Source organism: Colletes latitarsis, chromosome 9 (genome assembly GCF_051014445.1).
Source record: "Colletes latitarsis isolate SP2378_abdomen chromosome 9, iyColLati1, whole genome shotgun sequence".
Taxonomy (NCBI): domain Eukaryota; kingdom Metazoa; phylum Arthropoda; class Insecta; order Hymenoptera; family Colletidae; genus Colletes; species Colletes latitarsis.
Window position 1 is genome coordinate 23,586,088 of NC_135142.1, and position 27,348 is coordinate 23,613,435.

At 38.7% G+C, this 27,348-nt stretch overlaps 1 protein-coding gene across 3 annotated transcripts in view; it reads right to left on the reverse strand.

Annotated features, from left to right (window-relative positions):
* Positions 1-27,348, reverse strand: part of LOC143345784 (rap guanine nucleotide exchange factor 2) — a 209,598-nt gene that overhangs the window by 162,323 nt on the left and 19,927 nt on the right. For all 3 annotated transcript variants that reach the window (XM_076773196.1, XM_076773199.1, XM_076773194.1), the window contains exon 2: positions 9,237-9,684. In XM_076773196.1, the coding sequence (XP_076629311.1) occupies positions 9,237-9,305 (69 nt within the window). In that variant the 5' untranslated portion in view covers positions 9,306-9,684. The remainder of the gene's footprint in view (positions 1-9,236; positions 9,685-27,348) is intronic.

Sequence of the window (27,348 nt, forward strand, 5' to 3'; positions counted from 1 at the left end):
TCTATGCTACTGTATCATTTTCAGTTTTGGCTAAATTTTTTCATTACTACTCATTTGCAATTTTTAATTTTGTATATGGTTTTAAAAGAATGATATGTTAATAAAAATAAACCCTCACATTTATGATTTGCTGTGTCCCTTTCTCGATCTAAGGAGTTCCATTCTATTAATATTTACTATTTTCTATAATACTATATGATTTTCAGATTTGGTTAAATATTTTTATTACCACTTATTTGCAATTTTTAATTTTGTACGTGGTCTTAAAAGAGTGCTATGCTAATAAAAATCTTGAAGCAATTTATGCAAGTTTTTCGATCTAAGGAATTCTATTTTATTTTATATTTGATGAGAAATGATTACGAGTGCAGTTGACCTGTAAAGTTTGCACCTTGTGCTATCGACGAAATTTCGCGATGTTAATGAAAATTTTATTAATGCATTTTGGTATGTATAGACTCGTACTTGTCACAACTTGCCGTTTAACCATTCAAGTGGCAACGATAGGTGAACACGCTTTGAAGGCGAGGTACGCGCTCCATTCCGTTGCGTTCTAGCGATCGACGAGTTAGATCGATATACTACGGCTTCGCTGTTAATGTTAATTGCGGTTGGCGTTCGCAAACAATCCAGTCGAAACGGCGCCGTGAAGTTTACTAGTTCAGGTTAAACGCGCATCGAAGCAGACGGTTGAATTCGATTAGGGATCTAGCACGATGTTTCCAGGATATACATACATACGTATGTACCTAAATACTTATGTAGCAACACGATCGATGTCTGAGAGGACAAATAATATTAATTTCGTTGTATGAAACTCGCATCGAACAATCGCAATTTCTTCCTTTATTAATTCAATATTCACAAATAAAAAAAAACCTTTTGAAATACAAACGATAAACGTAACATTAAAATTTCCAGTACGAAATGGAAATAATAATACTTCTCGTACTCGTAAACATTGGCACCATAACTTTTTTGATTTAAGTGAGATACTTTTTGCGAGGACAGTAGTTATAAATATGAAAAACAACACGACTGAAACTGTTCAGAATTTCACTCGTGCTTTGATGAATCGAAATTCGAGATAGCAGACCACTTGTGATGCTTCTTTTGCATATTTCATATCTCGTGTTACTTTCTTACCGAATATCTCTTTCATCGTGGTAAATAATTAAACTTGCTTGAATTGTTAACGACTTCATAGAAGTTTAATAAAATTTAATTAGCATTGCAAGCAAATATTGTGTACAATATTGCAAGGAACTTCAATAATATTGTTCATTGATACTGAAGATCATATTATAAGGAATTTAATTAATATTCGTTTATATCGAAGATCATATTCTGGGGAATTTAATTAGCTTAATTTATGGTAATATCGTAAATAACATTATAGAGAATTTATCAAAATGTAAAGTACGAAACGATTTCAATATTTAAACACACGCTGCAAGAAAATATTACTAATATTATTCTGAATTTTAATCGGCACTAAAAACGATTTCACTTCTAAATAAAACCCGCAGAATTTTACTTTCGCGAATTTCTTATTACCCGCAACTAGCAAAAAAAAACAATCGAAAAATTTACAGATGAAACTCATTTTCTTTTATATACCGGTGATACGACTGCGTTGCATGTTAATTAACGACAAAGGTAAAACGCGCGAAACACGTTAGAAATTCGACAAGAAATTATTCAGAATTCTCAGAGATCGTTATCGCTTCAAATATAGTAACGTCGTGCAAAATCAATTCTCATTATGAAAATTGCCACACCGATTCATCCAGCATGCGTTGCAGAAACGAGGCGATTGCACGCGAGAGCGTTCCACTGTATTGCACCTAACGCCGCCAATTTATGTAATCCCCGAAATTATCGACCGAAAAACGACGTAAAATCAGCTTCCTTAATGTAGCCTAATGGTTGGGGCTGACCATGGTGCCAGCCAAGATAGGGGACCCCGTAAGTGGAGTTTTCCACTATCTCTGTAGCGTCCAGGACGTTTTTCTTGTTTTTAGTTTTGTTACAATCTAAGGAAAGATAAATGTATATTCCCCGAAAATCCTAAACTAAATTCCCCTGTCCCGGGTGGCCAGACAATCCGGAAAAAGGGACAGTACGAGAAAATCTGCTGCAGAGGCACGCTTTTCTTCCGAACGATCGTCCTTTCTCTTAGCTGGATTATCTCACAAAAAAACAGGTGGCCACGAATAAAAACGATGCTTTTAGTACCGTCAACGTTGTAACATTTCTCAGAGCGTCGTTTAAATCATTCGAATTTACAGTCTGTGACGTTTGTAATCCCACATACTGTTCTAAAGATAACGGGTAAAAGTATTTCCAAAGTTTCCACGAAATAGAAGATAACGATCTCTATTAATAGCAGGATAATTGAACGACGTTAATGATTTAAAAATACAAGCTTCTATTAACGCTGGCATCTTAATCGTTAATGTAATTGTCAATGCTTTCTTTCACTTATGTAGACCAGGATAATTGGTTACGTCTTCAATACAGTAATAGACGAACGATAAATGCATTGCTCAAGTTAATTAGAGCGTTGCATATGCTCGTACGAGATTATTAAATCTAAGTAAGATATCTGATACTTTTAAAAGCATCGTGTTGTTATGCTTGTCCTAAAAAGGAAACGAGACAATTCGTCTGGCTTTTGTGCAATATTTTGCACGATACTAATGTTAATTTGTACAAAATTGTTTCGAGAAAATCGACATCAGTAGAAGTAGAAACAGCGAGTAATGAACAGACATACGTTTTATCGAACGATCAACGATATTTAGCACTTCTAGCAACTTTTCGTTTAAATGTCTTTTGTTCCCCAAACTATACACCATTTTTATATTTTATCCAAGTTCAAAATTATATAGTTTTTATAGATTTTTAGATTAAACAATATTTATAGATTTAAACTGGAGTAACCTAGTTAATTCTATGCTTTGAATTTCCACTCGAACATGCGACGAACGATAAAATAAAATTTCGAATCGTTTAAAAAACGGTTTCGATCGTGTGTAACAGCAAGCAAATGACACCATAAGCGCACCAAGCATGGGAATCGAGGTTCTTCGCGGCGCCGTTCGGTCTCCGAAACGCGGAGATCGCGTTTTGCGAGAAAGAAAGGGACGCTCTGGTTCGACTTCGCTGCCTCTCGATCTCCTACTCCATTTTTTTCTTCCTTTTTAGCACGAAAAGTGGAGCGAACACTGGACGACCTTCGCGTATGGATCGTATAAACCGAACTTACGATCGCGTCTCGCGAGATTTAAAAGGGACTCGACGTGGATCGACGTAAGTATCAATTATTTCAGTCGACGACTCTGCGAATGGAAACAAAACTTCTGCCTATTACAGAGCGATGCACTTTGCGGCGCGAAGATGGATCGAAATTGCTACGACTGAACGTAAATTTTTTATTCGATACCTCTTTCTGTGAAATTGATCGAACGCGTTTCTCCCGTTACCCCCGTCGGGAGACTAAAATAAATAAAAATGGATTATGACACCTAATTACGATCAGCCCCCCTATCACACGGTTAATTCGTTCCCGTGTCGTACTTAGAAGCGATATAAATCAACGGAACGCGATGCAAGATCGAAGATATATCTAAAGTTAGAAACAAGTACGCGAAGTGAAATATACATTCGGAATATTGTTGCAACGGCGATCGTGCAAAATTGAAATGATCCTTGAAACGACATGTGCCTAGAAATTTTACGAGAAACTCGACGAAAGGGCAAGTGACCCGTATATTATTCAAAATTCAGCACAGCGCGAGCATGCACGCACGCAGACATAAATAAACCTACTCTCGACAAACCACCTAACGTACACGTCGCTCATGAATTTACAACCGGAGAAAACATTCCGGATAAACGCGTGCACGAGCCTAGTGGACTGTTCAACTAATAAAACTAGAATGCATTCGTTCGATTAATCACTGATACGCACGGTTTCATAGAATATTCATGACGTTCTGACGCTTTCTAATTCTTTGTTATTCCGCCGTTGAATTCGTGCATTTGTTTATGCCCGACGTCGATGTTTATACTACGGGATAAACAAAGTGGACAATCAGTGCAAACAGAATGAATTATTGTTCTGGTCGCTGGGAAATTCACGGTTTGCGTAGAATTGAATGGAATTAAATGAACTTGAAATGGAAAATTAATTCGTAAACGTTAAATCGAAAAATAAAAAAGTGATTCTTTGATTGTTTCAAAAATTGTATATTGTATACAGGGTGTTCGGCCAACCCTGGGAAAAATTTTAATGGGGGATTCTAGAGGCCAAAATAAGACGAAAATCAAGAATACCAATTTGTTGATGGAGGCTTCGTTAAAAAGTTATTAACGTTTAAAGTTCTGACTATACTGAATTTTTTTCTCGAAAATGCGCAAGATTTCGGGGGTATGTCTATTCACCAAAAATGATTGTAATTGACCCCCGCAACCGAAAATAATTTTTCCAAAACGAATTGAAATTTTCTTTTTCCGTCGAAAAATTCCACACCTTCTCGAATTTTTTTCTAGAAAGTGGGTAGGATTTCGAGGGTATGTCTATTCACCAAAAATGATTGTAATTAACCCCCACAACCGAAAATAATTTTTTCAGAACGATTTGAAATTTTTCAATTTCGCCGAAAAATTAGGCACCTTACCCCCTGTCGATTTTTCTTAAAAATTCATTTTTCATTTTTAGTAATTTTGATTGACACCCTACAGAAAAGTTGTCTAATACTTTTCTGTAGGTACCCATAAGCTCTACTTCAGGGAAAAGTTTCATTGAAATATATTCACAATTGTAGGAGTTATAGCTGTTTGAAAATTGGACCATTGTTATGGGGTTTTTCTCATTTTGCGGGGTCAAGGACTAACTTTTCGAATATTTTTGCGATTTGTACATATTCTCCATCAAAATACGCGTAGTTTGCTTTTTTAAACATCAAAATCGACCAATCCGTTCAGAAGTTATGACGTTTTAAAGATTCGCATGAATATTCAGGCAGACATTTCTAGCCAGAAATTATATTTTCGGTAAGGAATTTTTTTCTCGAAAGTACGTAGGATTTCGAGGGTATGTGTAATGACCAAAAATGCTTGTAATTGACCCCTGTAATTAAATATAATTTTTTTAGTATGATTTGAAAATTTTTTTTCCGTTGAAAAATTTCGCACCTTCTCGAATTTTTTTCTCGAAAGTGAGTAGGATTTCGGGGGTATGTTTATTCACCAAAAACGATTGTAATTGACCCTCGTAACCGAAAATAATTTTTCCAGAATGATTTGAAATTTTTGAATTTAATTGTTAATAACTTTTTAACGAACGATTTTCATCTTATTTTGGCCTCTAGAATCCACCATTAAAATTTTTCCCAGGGATGGCTGAACACCTTGTATAGTCGTATCAGAATAGAGGAAAGGAAAGGAGACATAACGGACGTCGAATAAGTGGCGAATGATCTTATTGATTTACGAATTTGTGGAAAATAAAGACACAGAACTGTGCATATTCGAGGGTAAATTACAGTTTTTTCTCCTCGTTTGGATAGCCTTTCGGTATCGATTGCTCGACCACAGGATATATGAGATGAGAAAGTGCATTCACTGCTGTATTCTTTTATGCTGTATTTAAAATATAAATATAAAACGGTATTCATTACGGAGTCCAATTTACTCTTGAATATTATGCAGCGTATAATCAGAAATTAAGAAACTCATTTCCATCAAACTCACATTTTTATTTACATATTTTCAAACGAAATAATAATTTCTACAGAGTCGAAAAATAATGAATAGAAGAACTAGATCTGAGATCAAGGAAACGTATCAAAGCCGCCTAAAATTTGAATCTTCCTTAAATCTGATCTCTGTAAAATGAAACTCCAAAGAACTAGAAATTAGAGACAAAGGCTCGTCGATTTCGAGACCGAAATGTATTGGAACACCGATGGGACGCGAGGAGCGCGAAATTTACGCGTCGATCGCTTCCACTTGAATGAAATTTCAAAGACTTTTCAGCGGCTCGTTCCGCCGTTCCGCGATTGAAAAGGAATCGAACAAAAAAAAGCCTGTCAATTATATTCGTCGATCGAGGACGTCGGTACAAACGCCATTATTTGTTTAAAACTGCCACCGGGCTACGGTCCGCGGGATCGATATTCTCGTACAATATCTGAGACTTTCATTGTACTTCGAGGCAATGAAATTGCGACCGTTTTCCTCTGAACTTCGATGTCTGCTTCGTATTTAAAATCGCGTTTCGGCCGCGTTGATGCACGCGCGTCTCGCGATCCGCATCCGTCTCCACGATTCGACTAATTGCAAATTAGTATGAAAATAACGAATGAAAGAGCGCAACGGGCGCCTCTTTCCGCGAGCTTCCACGATCTCGAATGGCGACTGCTTTTCATGGAAATTTATAGCTTCGGGATCTACCTTAATTGGCCTATCGATTACGACGAATACGCTCCTCGTCGCACAGCGAAACGAAAATTAACAATTTCGATTACAAATAATTAAATAGAATTATTTTTAACCAATTGAATAGGCTCCGAGCACGCACGATTAAAATTTTTGTCGTTCGACGGAAGAACGTTTCGGACATTACAATTTATTTGCGAGTCAAAAATAACAGGCAAGGAAAGGTAATTGGGAAATGAATATTGACTGGATTGATTTAATTCGTAGGAAATAACGAAGAATTATTTCGATAAAAATACTTCAAGACTCGTGAAATTGCTTGATATTTCTATTAGTACGTGACAAATATTTCCTAAAAGTTAATGTTAAATTAATTCAGACACTGGAAAGAATCGTACGAGAAGATGACCACTATGGAATACAATTTACTTCGATAAAGATATTTGAAGACTCATAAAATTATCTGATGTTTATATTAGTAACGTGGATCGTTCGAAACACTTTCTCTTTAAAAGTAACACGCAAACAGCATTTCAATAATTATATTATAATGTACAAATCTTGCAGAAGTACTGAGAAATTATTCCTCCAGGATTGCATCGCTTCTCTGGGAATATCAGGTCGTGTTTGCGCGTAGAATATTTTTTTTTCCACGTTGTTGCAGCACCCGCGACAGAACATTTCATTGCGAGAATTGTTCCATCGCGTTGGCAGACAGGTCCGCGGAAAAAGGGACATCGCGATAGAACAAAGCAAGGTAGTTTTTCCGATCGCAATCAACCGTTCGACGTTCAAATTAGGAACATACGATTGGTAGTTAGTCCGAGTCCTGATGGAACAAAGCAGGACAAAGGCAGTTAAAAGTGAAACGAGTCCTCGATACAAAGAACGATCATCTATTTTTAAATAACAAAATAGCGAGATTCGCGTCTCGCTGGGCAGGTTGAAATTGTTTTACCGTGTAATGTCGAACATCAACGCGCCGTTTAACGCGCATCTTTTATCGACGGAAACTCGTTATCCTTCGTTAGGAGTCGCTCGATCCGTTTCCAATACTTGCAAACTATTTTTCCATAACCACATCGAGCAAGGAACGCAAAGAACTATCGACGAATGTTTTAATTAGAGCTGGGATTACTAAAATATCACTGCATTAGAAACTCTGTGATTCGATCTATATTTCTCCCATGAAAAAATTAACGAATTGCTTTTCAGATATTTCTTACTTTTCTCTCTTGGAGAAAATAAAAAATAAATAACAGTGAAATTCAAAAAATGCACAAAATAGTGAAATTATATTTGCTGAATATTTTAATAACCAAAGTCCCAAGGCCTAATTTTAACGGTGTGCTGGAAATCGTTGAAAGTTCTTGCAGCATCTGTCGACTCAATATATCGTATAGTCGCGAAACTTCCGCCTAAAGTTCGCTGTTATAAAATTAACGAATTCCCGTCGTTCGTTTGTTAAGCAGCAAGCCGAGGAACTTAAAGCTTGGAAGGCAAAAATAAGTTTGCAACGAACTGAAACTCGATTATTAGATCCTCCTCGAAAGCCTGCCGTTAACATTTAAAGAGAAAGCGTTCGACTTTCGATGGACTGTCTTTGGAAAAGATTTTCTCGATCACGATTGCCCTGGCGAAGTTAGGACCGTCTTATCGCGTTAACTTCGCCGAAAGTTTCTGGTTCCTTTTAACCAGCGCTCGTCTAATTGCTATTGAAAACGCGCGGAGGGTCTCGATACAACCGCGGAAGAAATGACGATTTCTTACGATAGAAATTCCTGGATGTCGCGCGCAAGAATCTGACATGATTATGCGAAGATAAGAAGCTGCGGATTATTCGTTTCGAAAGTTCAAGCAGCTCTGCTCGAGGATACTGACGGTGCCCTTTAACCTTTCGTACCACTGTAAACGCAGTCACGAATGCGCCTTCGTGCGTACGGAATCTCGTTTAAAATCGCGAATTATGGAAATAACAAAGAAACTATGTAATTCTGAAATATTCTTAGTCGCAGGATCGCGAACATTAATAACTACGTGCTTTTATGCGGCTGTCCTATCTTTCATTCGAAAATAAAGATGGACGGCTGGTAAATAAGATTAACTAACTCGAACAGCACAGTTGAATCGTAAACGCGTGAAAGATTTTTAAACGAAACGTCCCATCAATTATTTCAGTCTCTATTACAAACTCATTACGGTGCGACGTTTCGGCCGTAAGTAGCTATTTTCAAATACTGTGAAGAAAGTTTAACATAAAGATGCAACCGCGGACCATTATTGTAAACACGAGATTTTACTACCTACGGTATCTTCCGCGTCTCATTATGCGGAAACAATTTTTTTTTCTCAAACTCTAAACGATCAGTTAGGTGTTTCTATTCAACGTAAATCATAATTTTACTTTTGTTTAGAGTATTTGAAAATGAACATTATACGTTCCAATCAATAAATAACTGTTACTCTTTACTGTTGTTGCACGATAGAATCTCAGAAATCTTGAATACACGCAAGAACAAAAAGAAATTAACATTTATATTATTTCTATAATATACGACCAATTAAACACGTAATATAAATACTGCTTGAAATGATTTAATAATTTACAAGATAAATACAATTTACAAAACGATTTAATAAAGCGGAGGAATTTAATTGAAACCAGAATTTATTAAACTGGCCTGCAATATATTATTCTCGATATAAAGCAATATTATTTCATTTTATAATACATTTAAGAGATTTGAAATTTGACGTTAGTTAAATTTTTAATGCGAAATTGCACTCACTTGAAGCGTACGTCGTTCTGGATCGCGGCAGAGAGCCCTGACGAAATGCGGATCCAAATAGTCAGTCATAGTAGCCTGCCTGTGGACTACTCTGCGATCCTTTTTCCTGCGTGGTCCCGTATCCCGATAAAGGACTTCTTTCTGGACATCTCCGCCAAATGGTCGCGACTTTCGATTAAGCGGCCTTCTTAAAGGCCGTGTGTATTCCTTTCGACCACTCAAAGTGCCGAACGTCTCGCTGGGTTCTCGTCAGGATTCCCTGATCGTTTCATTTTCGATTCCAACGATCCTTTCGTCTCCTTTCGATCGAGGATCCAACGAACGGCAGAAAAGAACACGATCTTCGTTCACGCGCGGACTGGCAAAGGACACCTCGCCAGAAACTGCATTATGCGTTTTCCCATTTCCATGGCAATGCACTTTCCTTCGCTTCGCCGTCTGCCAGGCTCTGTGGAAAGAAGGAAAAAATATTAAGGATCGTTTGTTATATTCTTCTCCTTGTGTTATTCAATTTCTTGTATATTAAAGATCGAAACGTTTACTTAAAATATCAGTTTTCTCGCTTTCCCCTCTCGCGAAGATCAGTCAGAAGTATTCGGTTGCACTATCTTCCTCTAGTAAGCGGTGACGCGAAATCTATCTTTAGTTTACCAAATCCTCTTGTGGCTAACTTAACCAACTCATGTTCGCGCGGAATATGCACAAGCAAACTTTGTACTACACATAAATTAATCTAAGAGGATTACATTCTAGCAGTATGGCAAAATCATCTTAAACATTTATTAGCGGCTAGAGCCGTAGAGTAACGCGATCCCAAAGTTCCAAGCAATCGAGACGCTTGTTCAGTCGTACGCTGTAACGCGTTGCATTGCATCAAGGATGAACCACACAACGATTCAATTTAATTAAACGAAGACCAACGTTCGTTAAAATTTGTATTTTTACTCCACGCTTCGTTTCAAGATTAAAAATTTGTTATCCGCCGGTCTTTCCAATTCTCGATTCAACGATTTACCCTGACTTCGGGGCAGTTCTCACTGCTTGGAGCCCTGATCCTCCGGATTGGGAGAGGCTTTCTCCGAAGCAGAGTGCTCCGGGATTGCGCAAGGCATCGTTGTGCCGGGGCAACGTAAAGAAAAAGTACCGTTACGAATTATGAATGAATCGCGAAACACGCAGGATGAATTATAAGCGCGACGGAAGTCGCTCGTTAAGGCGTGCTGCACCTGCGGATAGATGCGGGGAAATGATAGCGAGCAAACTGGAAATAGGCTCGTCGACCTTTCGCGATCCGATCACGTAGTCGGCCAATTTAAATCGGGAACAGGAGGCGCCGCTCGAAACGAGATGAAAACAAATGTTCCGGAGGAAGGAGCCGTCGATTTCTTGGTTCATTCTCCGACCTTGGATATGTAACGTCACGCGAGCCACATACCTAACTACCTTGGAAGGAGCGAGTCGAGGTCGTACCGGTGCTCCTTGCCACCCGATCGACCAACCATGAAACGGACCAGAGGCGTTTCATCCAACGGGAACGAGACGAATCCGTGGATATCGCGATTCGACACCCACGATACCACCGATCCCCGACGTTTATCAATTGCCAAACAATGGGTTTGGCGAACGAGATGAACGATGGATACGCTCGAATCTTCCATAGAGAAGTTTGCGATTTTTCTAGTATTTTGTGCATTCGAATAGTAATTCGTATGTGTTTTAAATCTTCTTAAAAGTTAGGAGACAATGTAACCATCTGTTGAGACACATAGGTTGGGACTAAAATAAATAATCAGTTGTTCTTTAGTTGTGTAAAGAAATTTGGCGCCTGACATCCTCGAGTGTGATTTATATTATAAGTTAAATATGCAAGAAATCGTTCGGTTTTTTCTTTCTAAAATAGTAGGATAGATATTAATATTAGTAGAATTTAATACAGCAGTTTGATGTAAATTTAAATACACGGTTTAGGAAAATCTATTAAAACCTTTAAGAGTAATTGTTATTCCTAAATCATTCAAGCAGTCGCTATTTTCGTACAATCGATTGTATGATTGCGATTACCTTGAGTATATCTGTACTTGACATCACCAGGATATTATTTTAGGAGAGCCAACAATTCTTTCCACGTTTAAAGATATTCCATTTCCATCGAAGGGTGCAAAAAGGAAGCTCCACGGGTCAAAAATAATGATCGATCGAATCGCAAAACGAGTTTATCTTCGACTCTGATATAAATACTGAAATCTTTTCCGAGTGATTTTAAAATTCCAAATATTATACGATTGCAGAACAACAGAACTGTTAAGAAGAAAATATAATATAACTCTAATTATAGTTTTTCTAGAAACCGAAATCAATATGTATCACAAAATATAAAGTAGTCGAAGTAGAAAATAAATACAGAAGAAATTTTTCATTCTTTAGGATGACTTATTTTTTAACCCTGAACGCGATAGGAATAATTTTAGATTAAGTAGACTGATATACAGTGAAAAAATAATTGTTTCATTGAGATATCGATAACTGTTTATCGGTTATTTTATCAACAATACGTCAGTAATTAGGTCGTAATTTCTAGGTTCAATAAGGAAGCTAGTAGACCGCGAAATTTTGCTGGTGAAGTCGATGGGGTAGCATCAATCTTTCCCAGCCACGGAGATCGTATCAGCGCGACGCAATTTTGTGGGATCTAAAACGGTGAATCGCGTTTATGATACAGGCCTGCGGAGCTGCTGTTTCTATCGTTGCAGAAAACGGAGATAAAAAGCAGAGGCCGATAATAAGCTGTACCGGAACCGACTTTGCTAACAATGGTTTTTCGGTGAGACGCTTTTAATCTCCGATGTGCTGTCTGTCCAACTTTTGTGCCAACCTTCGAGACATCATCCATGAGTGATTAACCTTTTCTCATCGAAAACGTCAATTTTTCTTCACTGTCCCTTCGATCAGTACAGCCGATCCAAACATTCATTCTAATCGTCTGCTTTCCCCAATCCTTAAGGATCTTATTTTTTTATATTATTTTGTACACTTAATTAAGTTTCTCATCGATCATCGAAAGCAGAAATTCTTTTACATTTTCCTCAAGTTCGTTCTAAAAATACTTTCTACGAATATTAAAATGAAATTTAAAATACTAGTCAAGACATAACGGTTTTCATGGAGCGTGTCGGAGCGCTCATGCAATCCACTCGATAGTAAAATATCTCCTAAGCTAGGAAAATAAGAACACAGAAATGGCATCAACTTCAGTATTTAACTTGGAGAGAAATAAGTCACTTCGATTCTAACATAATTAAAAAAGCATCTAGGCCAAAGATATATAACGATCTACGATTTGACGCTATTCTTTATCAAAATGGCCGACCATGAGCAGCCAATGCTCCGGGATCCGTTTCAATTCATCCTGCTCTACATTTTAGGACCGATCTCGTTAGAAAAAAAAATCCTCCGCCCCGTAAGTTCCACTTTTCCATCCGTTTTCTATGAAAGTATGCATTCGCAGCGACCATCCGGGGCGCATTGGTAACCAATACGAGCCACCACGGTCGATCCCGCGGCCGTTTTTTTCACAGCACACGCGTTTTCTTTCTTGACATTCCATTTCACGCGAGCCGTAGCGCATATACGGCTGCGGACGAGTTGTGAACGAGACGCCGGCTCAGCAAGTTTCTTTTTGAAAGGAAGAAAGAGCCGTGCCGGACTACGAGAAGATGAAGAAGCAGAGGAAAGAATAAAACGAGCAACGGGAAACCAAACAGAAACGATCCGCGGAGGCCGACGTAGCCCGTTTCTCTCCGAGCTGCTTCTCCTTCTACGCGACGTTTCCTGCGATCGTCTCCTTTTCATCGATTGCACGATTTAATTTTGCTGTTCGAACCAGGAACAGAACTGGAAACGATTTTGGCTGCGAAAATGGGAAACTGAAGCTCTCGAGACGCTCCTCTCGATGAAACCCAAACACTAACAAGGAAGCTTTCCTAGCTGTCCAGTTAGTTTTTAAAAAATTTCAGAAGTTATGGTGCTCGACCCCCAAATAACTCAAAAATTGTATTCAACTGTTATCGAGCAATTTCTTCAGTGTTTAACCATCAGTCGTAACTTTTTTACGTCGAGGTCTGTATTTCGTTTATTTCGTCCAGATGAAAGAAGTTAAATTTCTTTTCGTCCACGAGAATGACATCGTTCCAGCGGTCTGTTTCTTCGCGAATGGAATCCCTTGCGAAGTTCGGTCGTTCTCACGAAATATAGAATCGCTGGCGTTGGAAGCGCTACGAAGTGCCTTAACAATTGCATTACGTGACGACAAATTAAAAGAGACAATTTTAACTTAGCAATTATCCTAAGTTCGTTGAGTGACAGTTGCGCACTGTTGCTGTCCCGAGCTTAAATATTGCTTCGTCGAAATTCTCCAGTTGCAAACCTAAACTCGCGCGAACCAACAAACACGGAAACCCACGAACGGCTATTATGCTACCGGAACTCGTCGGCGGGTATCTATTAGACCGCGATGGGAATGGAAACTGCATCGAGTATAGGATGCTGTAAATTTCTTTCTCAGACTAAACAAACAAACTACGAGCCAAAAATGTTACGAAGTCGATTCCTCGCGTTCCCTTTGCGTTGGTCCGGCGTTCGGTGTCTTTAACGACGCGCGTTAAACGAGTCACCGGTAAAAATATCTCCGGTACAATTAGGGCTGTTTCCAAAGATGCTCGCTAGGAATGGAACTCTGACGTCGAGTGCATCAACTTGCATAATTGCATGCACGGAATCGCTGACCTTCCAGGAATGAAAATAATCGCGGACAGGTGTATATTTCATTCTCGTCCTCCGCATCACTGTCGCGCGAAGAGTACAGGTGTAATCTAACGACTCCTACTGTCTACTCAAGCATTCCCTTTTTGGATCGTTCAGGGTGTGAAGCAACTAATGGTCACGTTCTCCAGGGACGACTCTACGTGTCTAGATCGGAGGTAGTTTCCCCAGAAAACGTATTAAAAGATTTATTTTGATCCAAACGTGTCGACAAATTTAATTCCAAGAAAAATTTATTCGAGAAAAATTTTAGTAACGAACGACTCTAATAAGAATTTATTCGAATAACGTTCAACCCTGCACGGTGACCGCCATATGCATCCAATTGGCTACACACCTGTGGGAGTCCAGAGCGCGTATCAATTTGAATAAACACACATATCCCATTCATTATCGTTTGTATACGAAAAGACAATACTGCGCTGATTTTCTACGGTAAACTGTGAATCCTGGAAATATTTATCAATTTAGAAGACATAAGAAAAAGTCTATTACTCCGAACGTGGTACTCTAGAGCTCTTTTACCGATTGCTATCGTCGCTGCTTGGACGTTTATAGCATTTCGTTATAATTTAAAACTTCTCAAATTGGATCAGATTATATTTGAGCCGTACTGACTGCGATAAAAATATTCTACAGACTACTTTCAACGGTGATAATGGTAGAAAAATGACTGTATACACAGAGTTTCTTTCGTAGTTAAATAAGATGAAACGTCAGTTGCAGTAGGATCGAGCCTAGTTTCGAAAGAAAACTAAACAAGATACTTTTCGCGACATTCGATAATCTCGAAGCAATTTTCCGGGACACATCGATAACATTTGACATCGTGGATACGATAAGAAAGATGTTACGTATATTTGGCTCTTTCTGTTAGAGATTCTTTTGCCCCGTTTAACGAGATTCTCCGTTCCAGTTAACTCGATGTCAAATTTTATCGTCCCGTGAATCATCTATAGCCGTTGATGTATATTAATCGTAACAATATGGACGATTTACATAAATTATGCGCAATTATATGTTTAAAATAATCCGCGTTAATATTAATACCATCGAACGAATCGATATCGAGGTAATGCGGGTTAAGAACCGACGATATATTATTTTACAAAAACGTTTCGCCAATTAATTTCGCAAAGAGAAACGCGACAAAACAACGAAATGTAATTTGGTTCGCGATTCGTTGAAAATGTTTTGCATTGAACATCTGTACGTTGCAGTGGGTGGCACGCAAACCCACTGTCGTTCGTTCATCTTTGCATTTGTCAGCTAACAATTCATCCCCGGAGCATCATTGTTTTAATAACTACGAAATGATGGATATTAATAGAGGACGGAACAAATTGCTGTCAGGCAGTTTCTGTCACGACTATACGAATCCAATGAGATTCGAACAAATCGCAACATTAGAAACAGTAATTTTATTCTATATGCGTTTGTGGATCATTTTCAGTAATATCTAAAATTATTTCCAACGTATCGCGAACAATTCGATACAGGTTGGTATGTGTAATGGCGAGCTCGTGAAACGTGACTGTAACGTTTAATAGAAAATTGTTAGAACTGTACATACATATTTAGTCGACGAATAATAAAAACTCATACCTGACAAATGGAGATCGAAAACCTCGAAAATGGAGATTGAATAACTTTTTATCAACCCTGAATATCCGTAAGAAAAAAAGTAAATACGTTTTACAGAGTTGAATTGGTTTCTAAGCAAAGCACGTATCATTTCTCAACGAGTTTAAGGTAACCCGAATCACGTGACCGCGTCGTTGATCACTTTGATGATCTACAAATTATAATACGCACACATAAACGTACCGTGACGGTCACGGGAATGGATATGGCCCCTTGAACGTGAAATAAAAAAGAAACGGCATCAAAACAATGAATTATTACCGCCGTAGCATAATGACGCGGAATGCCTCGCCGTTTACGTACGAAACGTGAAACGTTAAAAATAATTTATAATTCCATGGGATTAATTGCCGCTCATAAATTCGACAGGGAATGTAGAATCGAGCTGGATGGTTCGTTACATGGTTGCAGAAAATTACAACTCACTCGTTACGGTTTAATAGCGAATAAATTAAAGGTCTTTTACGAGTGAAGCGATTTCTGGCATTTGTATTAATAAGAATGATCGTTCAGAGATTCACAGTTTCCCTGTGTATATTTTAAAACACTGGATACCTGTGGAACGCTCGAAGCTATTTTTAATTTTATTCTTACGTTATATACTTTCTACAAAGCCATTACTTTCACTGGTAGCCTTATTAATTCGCATAATACATATATTTTAATCATTTAAATCGAACGAGGACGCTCTCTACATTTCGTGTCTTTTTTAGTTCCATCAAAGGTTAGTTTTTATTTCGGTAAAATTCGTATTACGCAGAAATTCACGATTCATTCTGTGCAAATAAATCCTCGTACTATTCCACGTTGAAAAAATCGTTTTTTTCTGTTATTTTCGTACATTTTTAGTAATTCATTCCTGTGATATATACAGTGCACAATTATGATACGAATGCGTGATGGAAGTTTGAATATAAATATTTTTTCAATCTTTTTTTATTGCACGAATTCACTTCGTGATAGATAAATTCATAAGATGTTCTAAATTGATTTCAGATTTCTCAATTCGTTCTATATTCGTAACTTCTGAAATTCTGAATGGTCTAACGTAATCTGTAATTTCTCGGGTTAGATTGATAACGGAGCTTATTATGTATCGCCGCGCCGCTCCTTTATAGGGTTTCATAATGATTGACAGTGCGAAAAGGGACAAGTTCGTGTTTGTCAGCAGTTTGTCGCCACTTCTGTACCGTAGGGAGCCGAACGAACGATCTAGATTGAATCCAGAGATGCTGTCAACGATATTGCGGACAGTGTTTGGTGTCACAAAGAACCGTTTGTGTGGTACGACACACCGCAACACGTGTATACGTCCCTCGTTTCGTGCATCGTTGCAAACCGTGATGCGTTTTATAACGTTTTCCCCGCGATATGGTGGTCGTGTAATGTAATGGAAACGAAACACGTTTGCTACGGTAATGTCTCCTCCTTTCTCTCGTTTTTACAGATTTATTCCAAGCACTCGCGTACTCTACAAATATCATTACGGTTCTCACCGACTGGAACATTAGTGATCGTAAATTTTATCACGAGCAAATACTTTTTAAAACCAGATCGAATCAAACGTTGCACAAAATATTCAAATGTTCGTAGATCGTTTAAATATTTGTAATACTTTAATTTTTTGATTAGTTTAAGCCATTCTCAAAACAAATCTCGATAAATACGCGGAAAAGTGAAGTGCAATGTCGCGTTTGCAACAATAATATCGAAATAATCGTGGCTGCGATTGCGTTTATATATCTGAAACGAAACGCGTGGCGAAACGCCTAATCTAAGATAATCCTCGTTCCCGACAGTAACACGAGTTTCACGCAGAGACAATACCATACGGAGTAATACCATTTTTATTAAAAACTCTCCGTCATTACACAGAGACCATTGCGTCTATATAATTCGAAAACTTCAGAGGAAGCATTGTCCACGCGAAATACCAAAACGAGATAACTTTCAACCGACAGTCGTGAACCTTCCTATGGCGAGACATAATCCCCAACGGGAGATGTAATTCTCAAATTATTAAAATAATTTCAATTATAATCGATGATAAAACTAATTCGAGCCCTCGTACATACTACATTGTTATCGACAAAAATAAATCACTGTACCTTCGATGTTTCATAAAAAGTCACACAACCTAAAAAATTCTATTTCATATAAATGGATACTATTAAAATTCCATACAAATCACTACCAAATAGAATAATCGAAGTCATGATGAACAAAGGTGGTACTGGAAGTATCCAGACGCGGAAGTAGAAACAGTGATTAATGATCAGACGCGTCAAACATTTTCAACTTAAATTATCTCGAAACCACAACCTTAAATTAAAAAATGTTATTCCACCTTTTCGACTTATTTTTAAACATAGAATCACCTCCTGAGAATCACGATTTGATTACTCATCTATTTTCTCCGTGACTTTTATTAATCGAATTATCGTAAAAATTGAGCTTTCATAGAATTAAAGTGTTAACGTACAAACTGATAAAATTTTTCTCAAGCCTTCCTAAATTCTGGCTCGCCACGTGAGAACGGGAAGGATCCTTTTTCCGCGGATCCTGTCCTAACGCGATTACGAAAGAATCCCGTCGCGCGAATTATCCTAGATTTCTAGGACAGTCGCCTCGAGTGTTAATCGCCTCCGCCCCGCTCTAATGCGGCTATCGAACGTCTTTGATAGTCCAGCTACGAATGGTCGACCTCTGAAAAGATCCTTGGCCTACTATCACGTGTCCGCGTCGCTGTCAACATAATAAGCCGACGCTACCGTTGCCATTAACGCTGCTAACGTGCACCGCGCCGCGATTAGAAACGCAACGAGCGACCTACGACGCCACCATAATATGCGTACATCCTCATTAACGGTGCTGCTCGTCCCTCCCACTTATCTACGCGCCTTTTTTTTTTATAACATTTTATTAATTCGACTTTGCCCGCCCTCGCCGCGAGCAAACGAGAACCTCCCGCGATAAACGGAATCGCCGGAGACGCTGTAGCTAGGGGTAGTTGTAGCTGCCCACGTAAAATAGGTGACCCAGAAACCTACGAATAAAATGACATTGAATCAAAATTCCCCTTACATGCTACGTGTATTCGGTGGCAGTTTTCGGTATCGTCGCGAAGGAGATAAATGGATGGCCTGTTTTAGACTTTAGACGAAAACTGCGCAGGGTGGATCGTCTAAATATCTCCGTTATTTATGATGATAAAATTTCAACCGCACAAATTTTTCTCTCGAATATATCGCGGTGAAACTCGTTACTCCGGGATTTTTGTGAACGATGGAAAATTTCAAATTCCGTATGACAGACCCAATATGATGGATGCGCCCGAAGAAGTTAGATAACATGTTTTAATAAAAATTTTTTGAGGAGAAATATTTTTAGGAGAGACATACACTGCCGTTGACCGAAACGTTGATCTCTGGATCACTATAGCTACGAAAAAAAACCTTCTACTTTCACATTCCTGAGTCGAATTTCCTCGAAGATTCTTGTCTACTCGAACTGTGACTAGATATTCAAAATTTAAAGCTACCATTCCATTTTTCCAACTTTGTATTACCGACAGGTTTCTCAATTATAAATTCCGCGTACGACACGATTCTTCGATCAGTCGCTTATCGCTAAATTGTTTATTGAGCTTAGGCGTGGCAAACGATAAGCGAAGTTCCAGGCGCAAACTCAGTTTTCTTCGGTTGCTCCCGGAATATCGAACTAATTATAAGTTTTAATACATCGAACAGGATTTGGAGCGAACGGAATTTTATTTCGTTTCACGAACGCAATACCACCCGTCGAATTAGCTTGCCGGATTACTGTTTTGCTTCCAACGTGAAAGTTACAGCCGATTATACATTCTGAAAAAACGATTGTGCATATTATATTTAATCAACCCTCTTTGGAATTACGATGAACGTTAATTAGATGCTCACAAGTCGTTACGATAAAAAAAACTTACGGACGTTTAACGAGCAATATCGGAAACCGGAGAATTTCTTTGTTATAATTTCACAATTATACTTGCACGGAATGTAATTAGAAAATACATAAAGATGAAGCGCCGACATGAATGCCCATTTGTCGAAAAAATTAGTTCATAAATGGTGTGTGTTGAACAAATTTTGTTCCCTACGTCTCTAAAATTATTCGTTAAATTTCAGTAGACAGTTTTTATTTATAATCGCTACTTCCTATACAGGGTGTTCGGCCACCCCTGGGAAAAATTTTAATGGGTGATTCTAGAGGCCAAAATAAGCCGAAAATCAAGAATACCACTGTAGTATGTTGATGAAGGCTTCGTTAAAAAGTTATTAACAATTAAATTCAAAAATTTCAAATCGTTCTGGAAAAATTATTTTCGGCTGCGGGGGTCAATTACAATCATTTTTGGTGAATAGACATACCCCCGAAATCCTACTCAGTTTCGAGAAAAAAATTCAGTACGGTTGGAACTTTAAACGTTAATAATTGTTTAACGAAGCCTTCATCAACAAATTGGTATTCTTGATTTTCGCCTTATTTTAGCCTCTAGAATCCCCAATTAAAATTTTTCCCAGGGGTGGCCGAACACCCTGTATCATCCCTTTTCAACCATATGTGAATTTACGATATTCCTTGCATATTATATATAAAATTATATTATGAATTTTTCGAATTACTTTCTTGGTAATATCAACATCGATGTTCTTTGAAAACTAACAATATTTAAACTCATTCGTATACGACGTTATCTACAATTCCTCGTATTGAACTTACATTAATTATACTTAGATTCAATACAATGCACTTACATAAGATCAATTAAGTAAACGAACACATGTCCATTAAAATACTCGGTAATATATTATTTAATTACCAAAACATAACACCGGTTAAATAATATTCATACAATTTTAGAGCGATACTTTCTTCCTGCTAAAATTCAGCATCGTCGTCCGTAGTAACCAGTTCGTAAATAAATATTCCGTGCCAAAAATTAGCGAAGCAACGACACACCGACAATTAAGTTTATCAAATGGTATCTGAAACTTGCACCTGACGTGCTCGTTCTCGTAAAGCAGAATAAAACGCTCGTTCTACCCCAATTGCGTGCTTCATTTCTGTCTCGTGCATTACGTTATCGCGGTAATTGCGTCGAAAAAGTTTATATACGCAACACGGACCGACGAAACAAATGGATCTGGCAAAAATCGTTAGGCGCGTTATAATTAGATCGCGGATCGCTCGGAAGGAAGGCCTGTATTCGTCGTTCGCGCGCGTACGAGCCGTGGAAAAGCGGGCCTCGCGGCTGGAAAACGCAATAATCGACGCACGGTTGGGAAAATTTACAGTAATCCCGGCAGGCGAAAGCTCGTTGCCATACTTCTCTGTGAATTCGCTGCCAGTTTCTGTATGCAATTGCTCCAAGAAAACTCTCCACACAATGGACAATGTAACTCCGGTAACACTTATTTGGTTTTCCCTCGCATTTGAAAAACTACTCGATTGCTTTGGGCCAAAAACTAAGAAAATAATTTGTAACACCGCAAGATTAAAGCAATTATATCAATATTGAAGAAAATGTCGCAGTCTGAGTTTTTGCAAGGTAATCTTTGACCTAATATGATCAAATTAACCTAATATTTCTAAAGACTCAAGGAACAACGGTGTGAATAATATAGAATACCTGAACATGTGTATAAAAGAAAAGTATTCCAGATTAGGGCAACTGACCCCAGTTATTTTTTTTAACCCTCGTCGTAGCTTAAAAATTTATTAAGGCCTCGCAAGGTCTCGGCACGATTCGGTTTCAAAAAGTGGCGCAAACCGGGGGAACTACTTAAAATATTTACAGGCGCGAAACGAGCGACACGCCGGTCGTCAGACATTTTTTAATACTCTGAGAAACTAAAACAACCCGCAGCTATTCGCGGACGTTTTCGGCTGGCGAATTCAGAGGATCAAAACCACGGAAAGCGCCTCGAGAGCGAGCGTGAAGGGTGAATAAGGGTGGCGACCCTCTGATCTCCAACGTACTCTCTTTTTCCCTTTCCTTTTCGAGCCGCGTCGAGTCCTCCGGCCCGGAAGGGCACCTGCGACAGGTACTTCGTTCGCGTGGAGAGCGGCACTTCGTGTACACTTTAAAGTCGACGCCAGGGCCGTACTTTGCCACTTTCTAACCAAACTTTTCTACTTTCCTCAAACTCCGAATCGAACGATTTTCACGGAAAATTACTCCGCGCGAATATTCGATTCGCCAGACATTCCACAAACTACCACCCTTATACAAAATGTTTCATTCAACAATTTTATGAAACATTTTATTAATACTTTCTGAGATGATCGAGAAGCACTAATCTCTGTAATATCAAATGCACTTGCCAGAACAACCACAAGAATTCAAATCAATTTCTTTCGCAGAGGAATAAAAATAAAATGTACGAGCACAAATATTTTTACAATTTTTATCGCTCGAACAGCTTCCTACATGCGTTTTGCGTACGCCACTGACGTTCGCAAGTCCGCCCCATGTTTCGTTCCGTGGAATTAGAAGAAAACACGCGTGATCCGATCAAACGTAAAGCAAACAAGTTTTCCCGTGGTACCGATACTTTCGCTTGACGGAAGATTCATATCCCTGGGTAGACGTGAATAACGGTCAGAAGAAGGCTGGCGTTTGCTCGCGGATCGCACGAAGGCGATCAAAAGGAAACGCGGGAATATTCTGCGTCCTCCCCGTGGCATCGAACCTACCGTAATAACTATTTCTTAGTAGCCAGCTAGCATCAGTCGTCCCCGCGATGCACGCTCCGCGCCGTAGGGAACAGGGAGAGGGAAAAAAAGGGAGGAAAATCGAGTTGGAAACGGGTCTCGAACTAGAAAACGCCTGGCGACTCTCTGCCATACCTAACCGCGATGCGTGGGATAATTCTCATCGTGTTATTATCGTCGTACGTGGCCTACGCACGCGTACGTATGTGTACTCGCATATAGGGTAGCCTGCATTTTACCCAAACAATTTCACTTTATCGTAAATGTATTCGTAAATAGTTCGATACTGATTTTCGTACAATGTTCTTGCATACGATTGCAAGATTGAACGCAAACCTATTACAACGCGTTGCTTACTTGTTGCATTCTACGATTATACTTGGTTTTGTAATTTTCGTATCATCGCGAGTCCGTTAATAGGAAGAACAGTGTATTGCAATGTTGATCTATTACTGTACTCATGCTCCGTCTATCATTACGCAGAGGATCGTACGATTCCCATAAAACAATACTAATGGTCCCGGCGTACACACGGAAAGAACTTACCTCGGGACAAGAGGCTTGGATAAATCGTATTCGCCCCTTGAATACATCAAACCCGCCTTTTTCCAACACATTAACCGCCATTATGGTCACTGGTGACCGACACTTCGAAGTTACAACGTGTTTCAAAATTGTTTACAACGAAAGAACGCCTTGATGAGTCGTATAGTGTAATAAAACAGTGGATCAAGGAAATTTTACAAGCTAAAATAAATTTCTTTCCCTCCGCTCACTACAAGATACGTGTATTACAGTATAAATATACTACCGTACACTCTATTTACTTTCCACCGTTTCGTTTCTGTTCGGAACTCGTGCGATCTGCGGCAGTTCCCATCATTTTTACGGCAACGTAACATGCTACGACCGTTTCGTACGCTACGTATTTTATACCGACGCATTGCAATTTCCGGCGACCATTTTCTTTCGGTTTCGTACACCCAACTGGTTCGCGATACGTACCCGGAGTATCGTATTTGCAATTTTGACGTAATTGAGTTCTCCAGTCGCCGCTGTAATATCGTTCACACGAATATTACTACGCCTTCGAACGTTGCTGCCGTAATATGCTATGTACTTTACACCGTTCCAAAGGATGGAGTTACGATAATTCTGGGAGAAACGTTCCTCGCGTTTTTAAGAATCTTAATAACAAAAGATACTGTACAGGGGCTGGATAAATTAACTCGTATTTAAAAAAAAAGAGTTACCCAACACAAAATGAAAGAAACGAATTTGGACATTCTTTGAGAAAAGACTCGATTCTATCAGATTTACAGTAGAACACGTAAGATGACAGAATAAGAAGTTTACAGTAGAACGCCTCGATAACTTGAGCTCTAATTTTAGCCAATTTAGCAGCATAATTTTCCCCAGATCAACGCCGAAATTCAACGTCTTTCGCAGAAGCATCAATTGGCCAAAGATGGCCGTTAATGTTCGTGGAACGTTCGCGTTATGCAAATGGTAGCCGCACGATGCATCCTCCGGGCGACCCTCCCCAAGGTTCAGCTCCCTTCCAAAGCATCCGATGCCAAACCTTCGAACAATGTTCGCTGGCGGAACGAAGGAGAGAGGCAAACGTAAAAATGGGACACCCTTTGTACACTCACGCATCAGTCGGCACCCAAGTGTCGAGGTAAAAAGTCGCTTCCGTTTGACCATCTGCCGATTCCCGGAGGGAAACCGTCCCGGCACCGGGACCCTCATAGGAGGTCGCATAATTCATTTCTGCTAAAAAGAACGACCTTGGGAATTTGCGCAATCTCTCGCCGGGATTGCAGACGTTCCTCGAAAACGCCTTTTGTCTCGACGCTGCAACCTCATGGCGAACGAACTGCATAGTCCTGGATCGTAATTATTCGAAAGAAACGTGCAACAGTGGACCAAACTATATTTGTAATTAGAATAGAACTTACTGGAAGTAGTAGAAAGATAATCGTTTAGAGTTCTGGATGATGGAACCCCTATTTTTTACTATCGTGCTTTCATAAAAATGCAACAGGTGCACTCGACTCGTAATGGCTCGATGGTAATAGAGAAGCAACATAATAGCACAGAATTGTTATTTCAGTGTCTTTTGAGCACGATACAATCTGGACCAAAAAAAGAAAATTCTCGAAGGCTAGGAACAACTTCACAGAAAAGTAAACACGCGTTGGAGCTTGCAAAGTATACAGACTAAATTGTCGACGAAAGAATCGATAAATCTAGTTCGACGAGGGTTTGTTTTATCCGTAGGGGTATTAATTTATCGTAAACGTCGTCGATGCTTTTTTAAATTCCGCGGTCGTTAAGTCGCGAGCCCTATTCCGTGTAATTTGACGAGTTACACAGGAAGCTCGCTGCAGCTAAGTCGCAGGTAGCTCGAATAAATTATAGCTCGATCATCGTGCGAGCCATGCGAACAGCTCATCGTTTGCGGTTTTTTCTGCATCGCGACAAGTGAACTACGGATGAATTTTAAAGAGAAAAGAGCGTCAGCGTTCGAGCAAAGTCCCAAGAGCGTGAAGCGAACGACAGGAACTTCATTAGGCGTATAAATTATTGGCCTATGGATCGAAGAGTGAAAATGGAAGACGAGAAAGGGCATGGGCGTCCGTGCCGTGGAGGATCTCTCGCGAAACATTATCGTCGACTTCGGATAAATTTAAAAGCGATAAATTGTTTTTAAAAGGTTCTTTAAAACGCTGTTAGTTTATACAGGGTGTCTCAGCATCGGTGGTACAAGCGGGAAGGAGGTGATTACACATGAAAAAACAAATCGAAAATAAAAAATAAAATTTTTTTGTTTGAGGTTTCGTTGTCGAGAAAATCAACTGTGAATATTTTCAAGATTTAAATGAAAATAAGGCATGTAATTAACTTAATTAATACAAAAAATTGTTGAAAATTGCTCATTGTGCTGTATACACAACTGTACTTTCTGAATTATATTTGTATGAACATACACTCTACTTATTCAAATACCAAATGATTCTCATTTTTAATTGAGGAAGACTTAAAATATTCTTCTTATACACTTTTGTTTTAACATGACACCATAGATAAAAATTAAGAAGTATCAAATCTGGAGATTATGATTAGTCAAAAGCAAAGATAATAACATACTAACAATGAGACCACAAATAAAATTGTGATACATGCTCGGGAGTTTTTATCAACACGAGTGTATAGAAGTGCAGAAAACACAATAAAAGTCTGTATTGAGATCTATCCGACATAATTAAATGTACACATACTCAGTGAATATTCAAAATCAATTTTTTCAACAACAAAGCCTCAAATGAAAAAATTTTATTCTCTAATGTTGATTTATTTTTCCATGTAGAATAACACCCTTCTTGGTTGTACCACTGATGCTGGGACTATCCACTTGCCAAACAATTTTCAAAATTTACTTGAAGAATCAAGATAATTTCATAAATCTTAAAGACTGAGAAAACTTTGCATGGATTAAATTTTTAATTTCTCAGTTAGGAGGATGAATTGGATTGGGGCTCTAGGCAACAACCTCGAAAGTAATCTCTTTTTAAATCTATTAGATTAATTTTCTCCATTATATCCGATACTCCGTTAAAAAAGGATCGAACGATTGAATTATCCGGGAAAAGTGCGGAAATTGGTCGTCCTAAGTATACAGAAAGGTTGACAAGAAGGATGACCGAGAGCCCACCGTCGAGGTATGGTCAAGTATATGGTCGTACAATCAATATTACGTCCACATAATCGACGAGCACGGCTAAAGCTTCGCGGGCGAGTTTCACGTTTCAATTGCGTCCGCGTGTTAGTTTACGTCCTGCGTTTACGACGAATGCAGGACCGTGACCATGTGATGCATGGCTTCTGTCAGGAAATAGCAAGAGTAGCATTCCCTTTATTTTCTCCCCAGGTAGAAAACTATACTCCCTACTCTGCACGTAATACCGCCTCTTCGAGCACCTTGGCAACATTTCGCGTTCTCAAGGCTGCCTCCAGACGCGTCCAGTAATTTAGCACAGTGACGAGCAATTTAGTAAGTTACGTGGACGGTAAAATTTAATCAAACAGACCCGTTTCGTTGGATTTTTCCAGACGAGTAGCCACCTCCCTACGAATAGTTAATTAAACTTAATCGAATACACTTCTTTGGTCGAGTTAAAAACGTTTGAGAGACACTTAATAATTTTCTAATGCACTAGTAAGTTTTCATTTTCATTCTCAGATTTTCTATTAAGATATAGCTTTATAATTCCCTATTGTGCTCGGTTAATTTGATACGGCGATTTTATCGTAAAAGCAACTTTCCTCGGCTGGAAAAAGAAAAATTATAAAACGTTCTGCGTGAAAGCGTATGAAAACTGTTAGGCAGATAACGAGAAAGACGTATAAATACATAAGTACAGGCGTGTAACGAGTTTATATCGAGCTGAAAATCGCCACTGAGGTATATATATGTCTTCCGTGTGTTTGGTCCAATATTTACACCGTAATTTTCTACTTTTTGTCGAGGAATTCTTACAAGCTTATTAAACGTATCCATACTTTCTCAATTTTTAAGGGAATTTCGTTAAAAATGCATAGACTCCACGAAGAAGTGATTGCTCGATTTTATTTCTTTAGTGACTTATATTTGTCTTTGTCGTGGACTTTCTAAAATAGCAATTATTCGAAACCACTCGCTTTCCACCATATCTTATGCCCCGTCTTTTTAGTCCGAGTGTCATAATCATTCGTCATTCCGCATCTCTGTTAATCATTTGTCACTGAAACACTGCTGGAATTCAAATACTACCAACCGGTATCGTGTACCTATCAAAATGACTGCATTAATATCTTGGAACAAGTTGTCTTCCTATTTTACATTCTATCT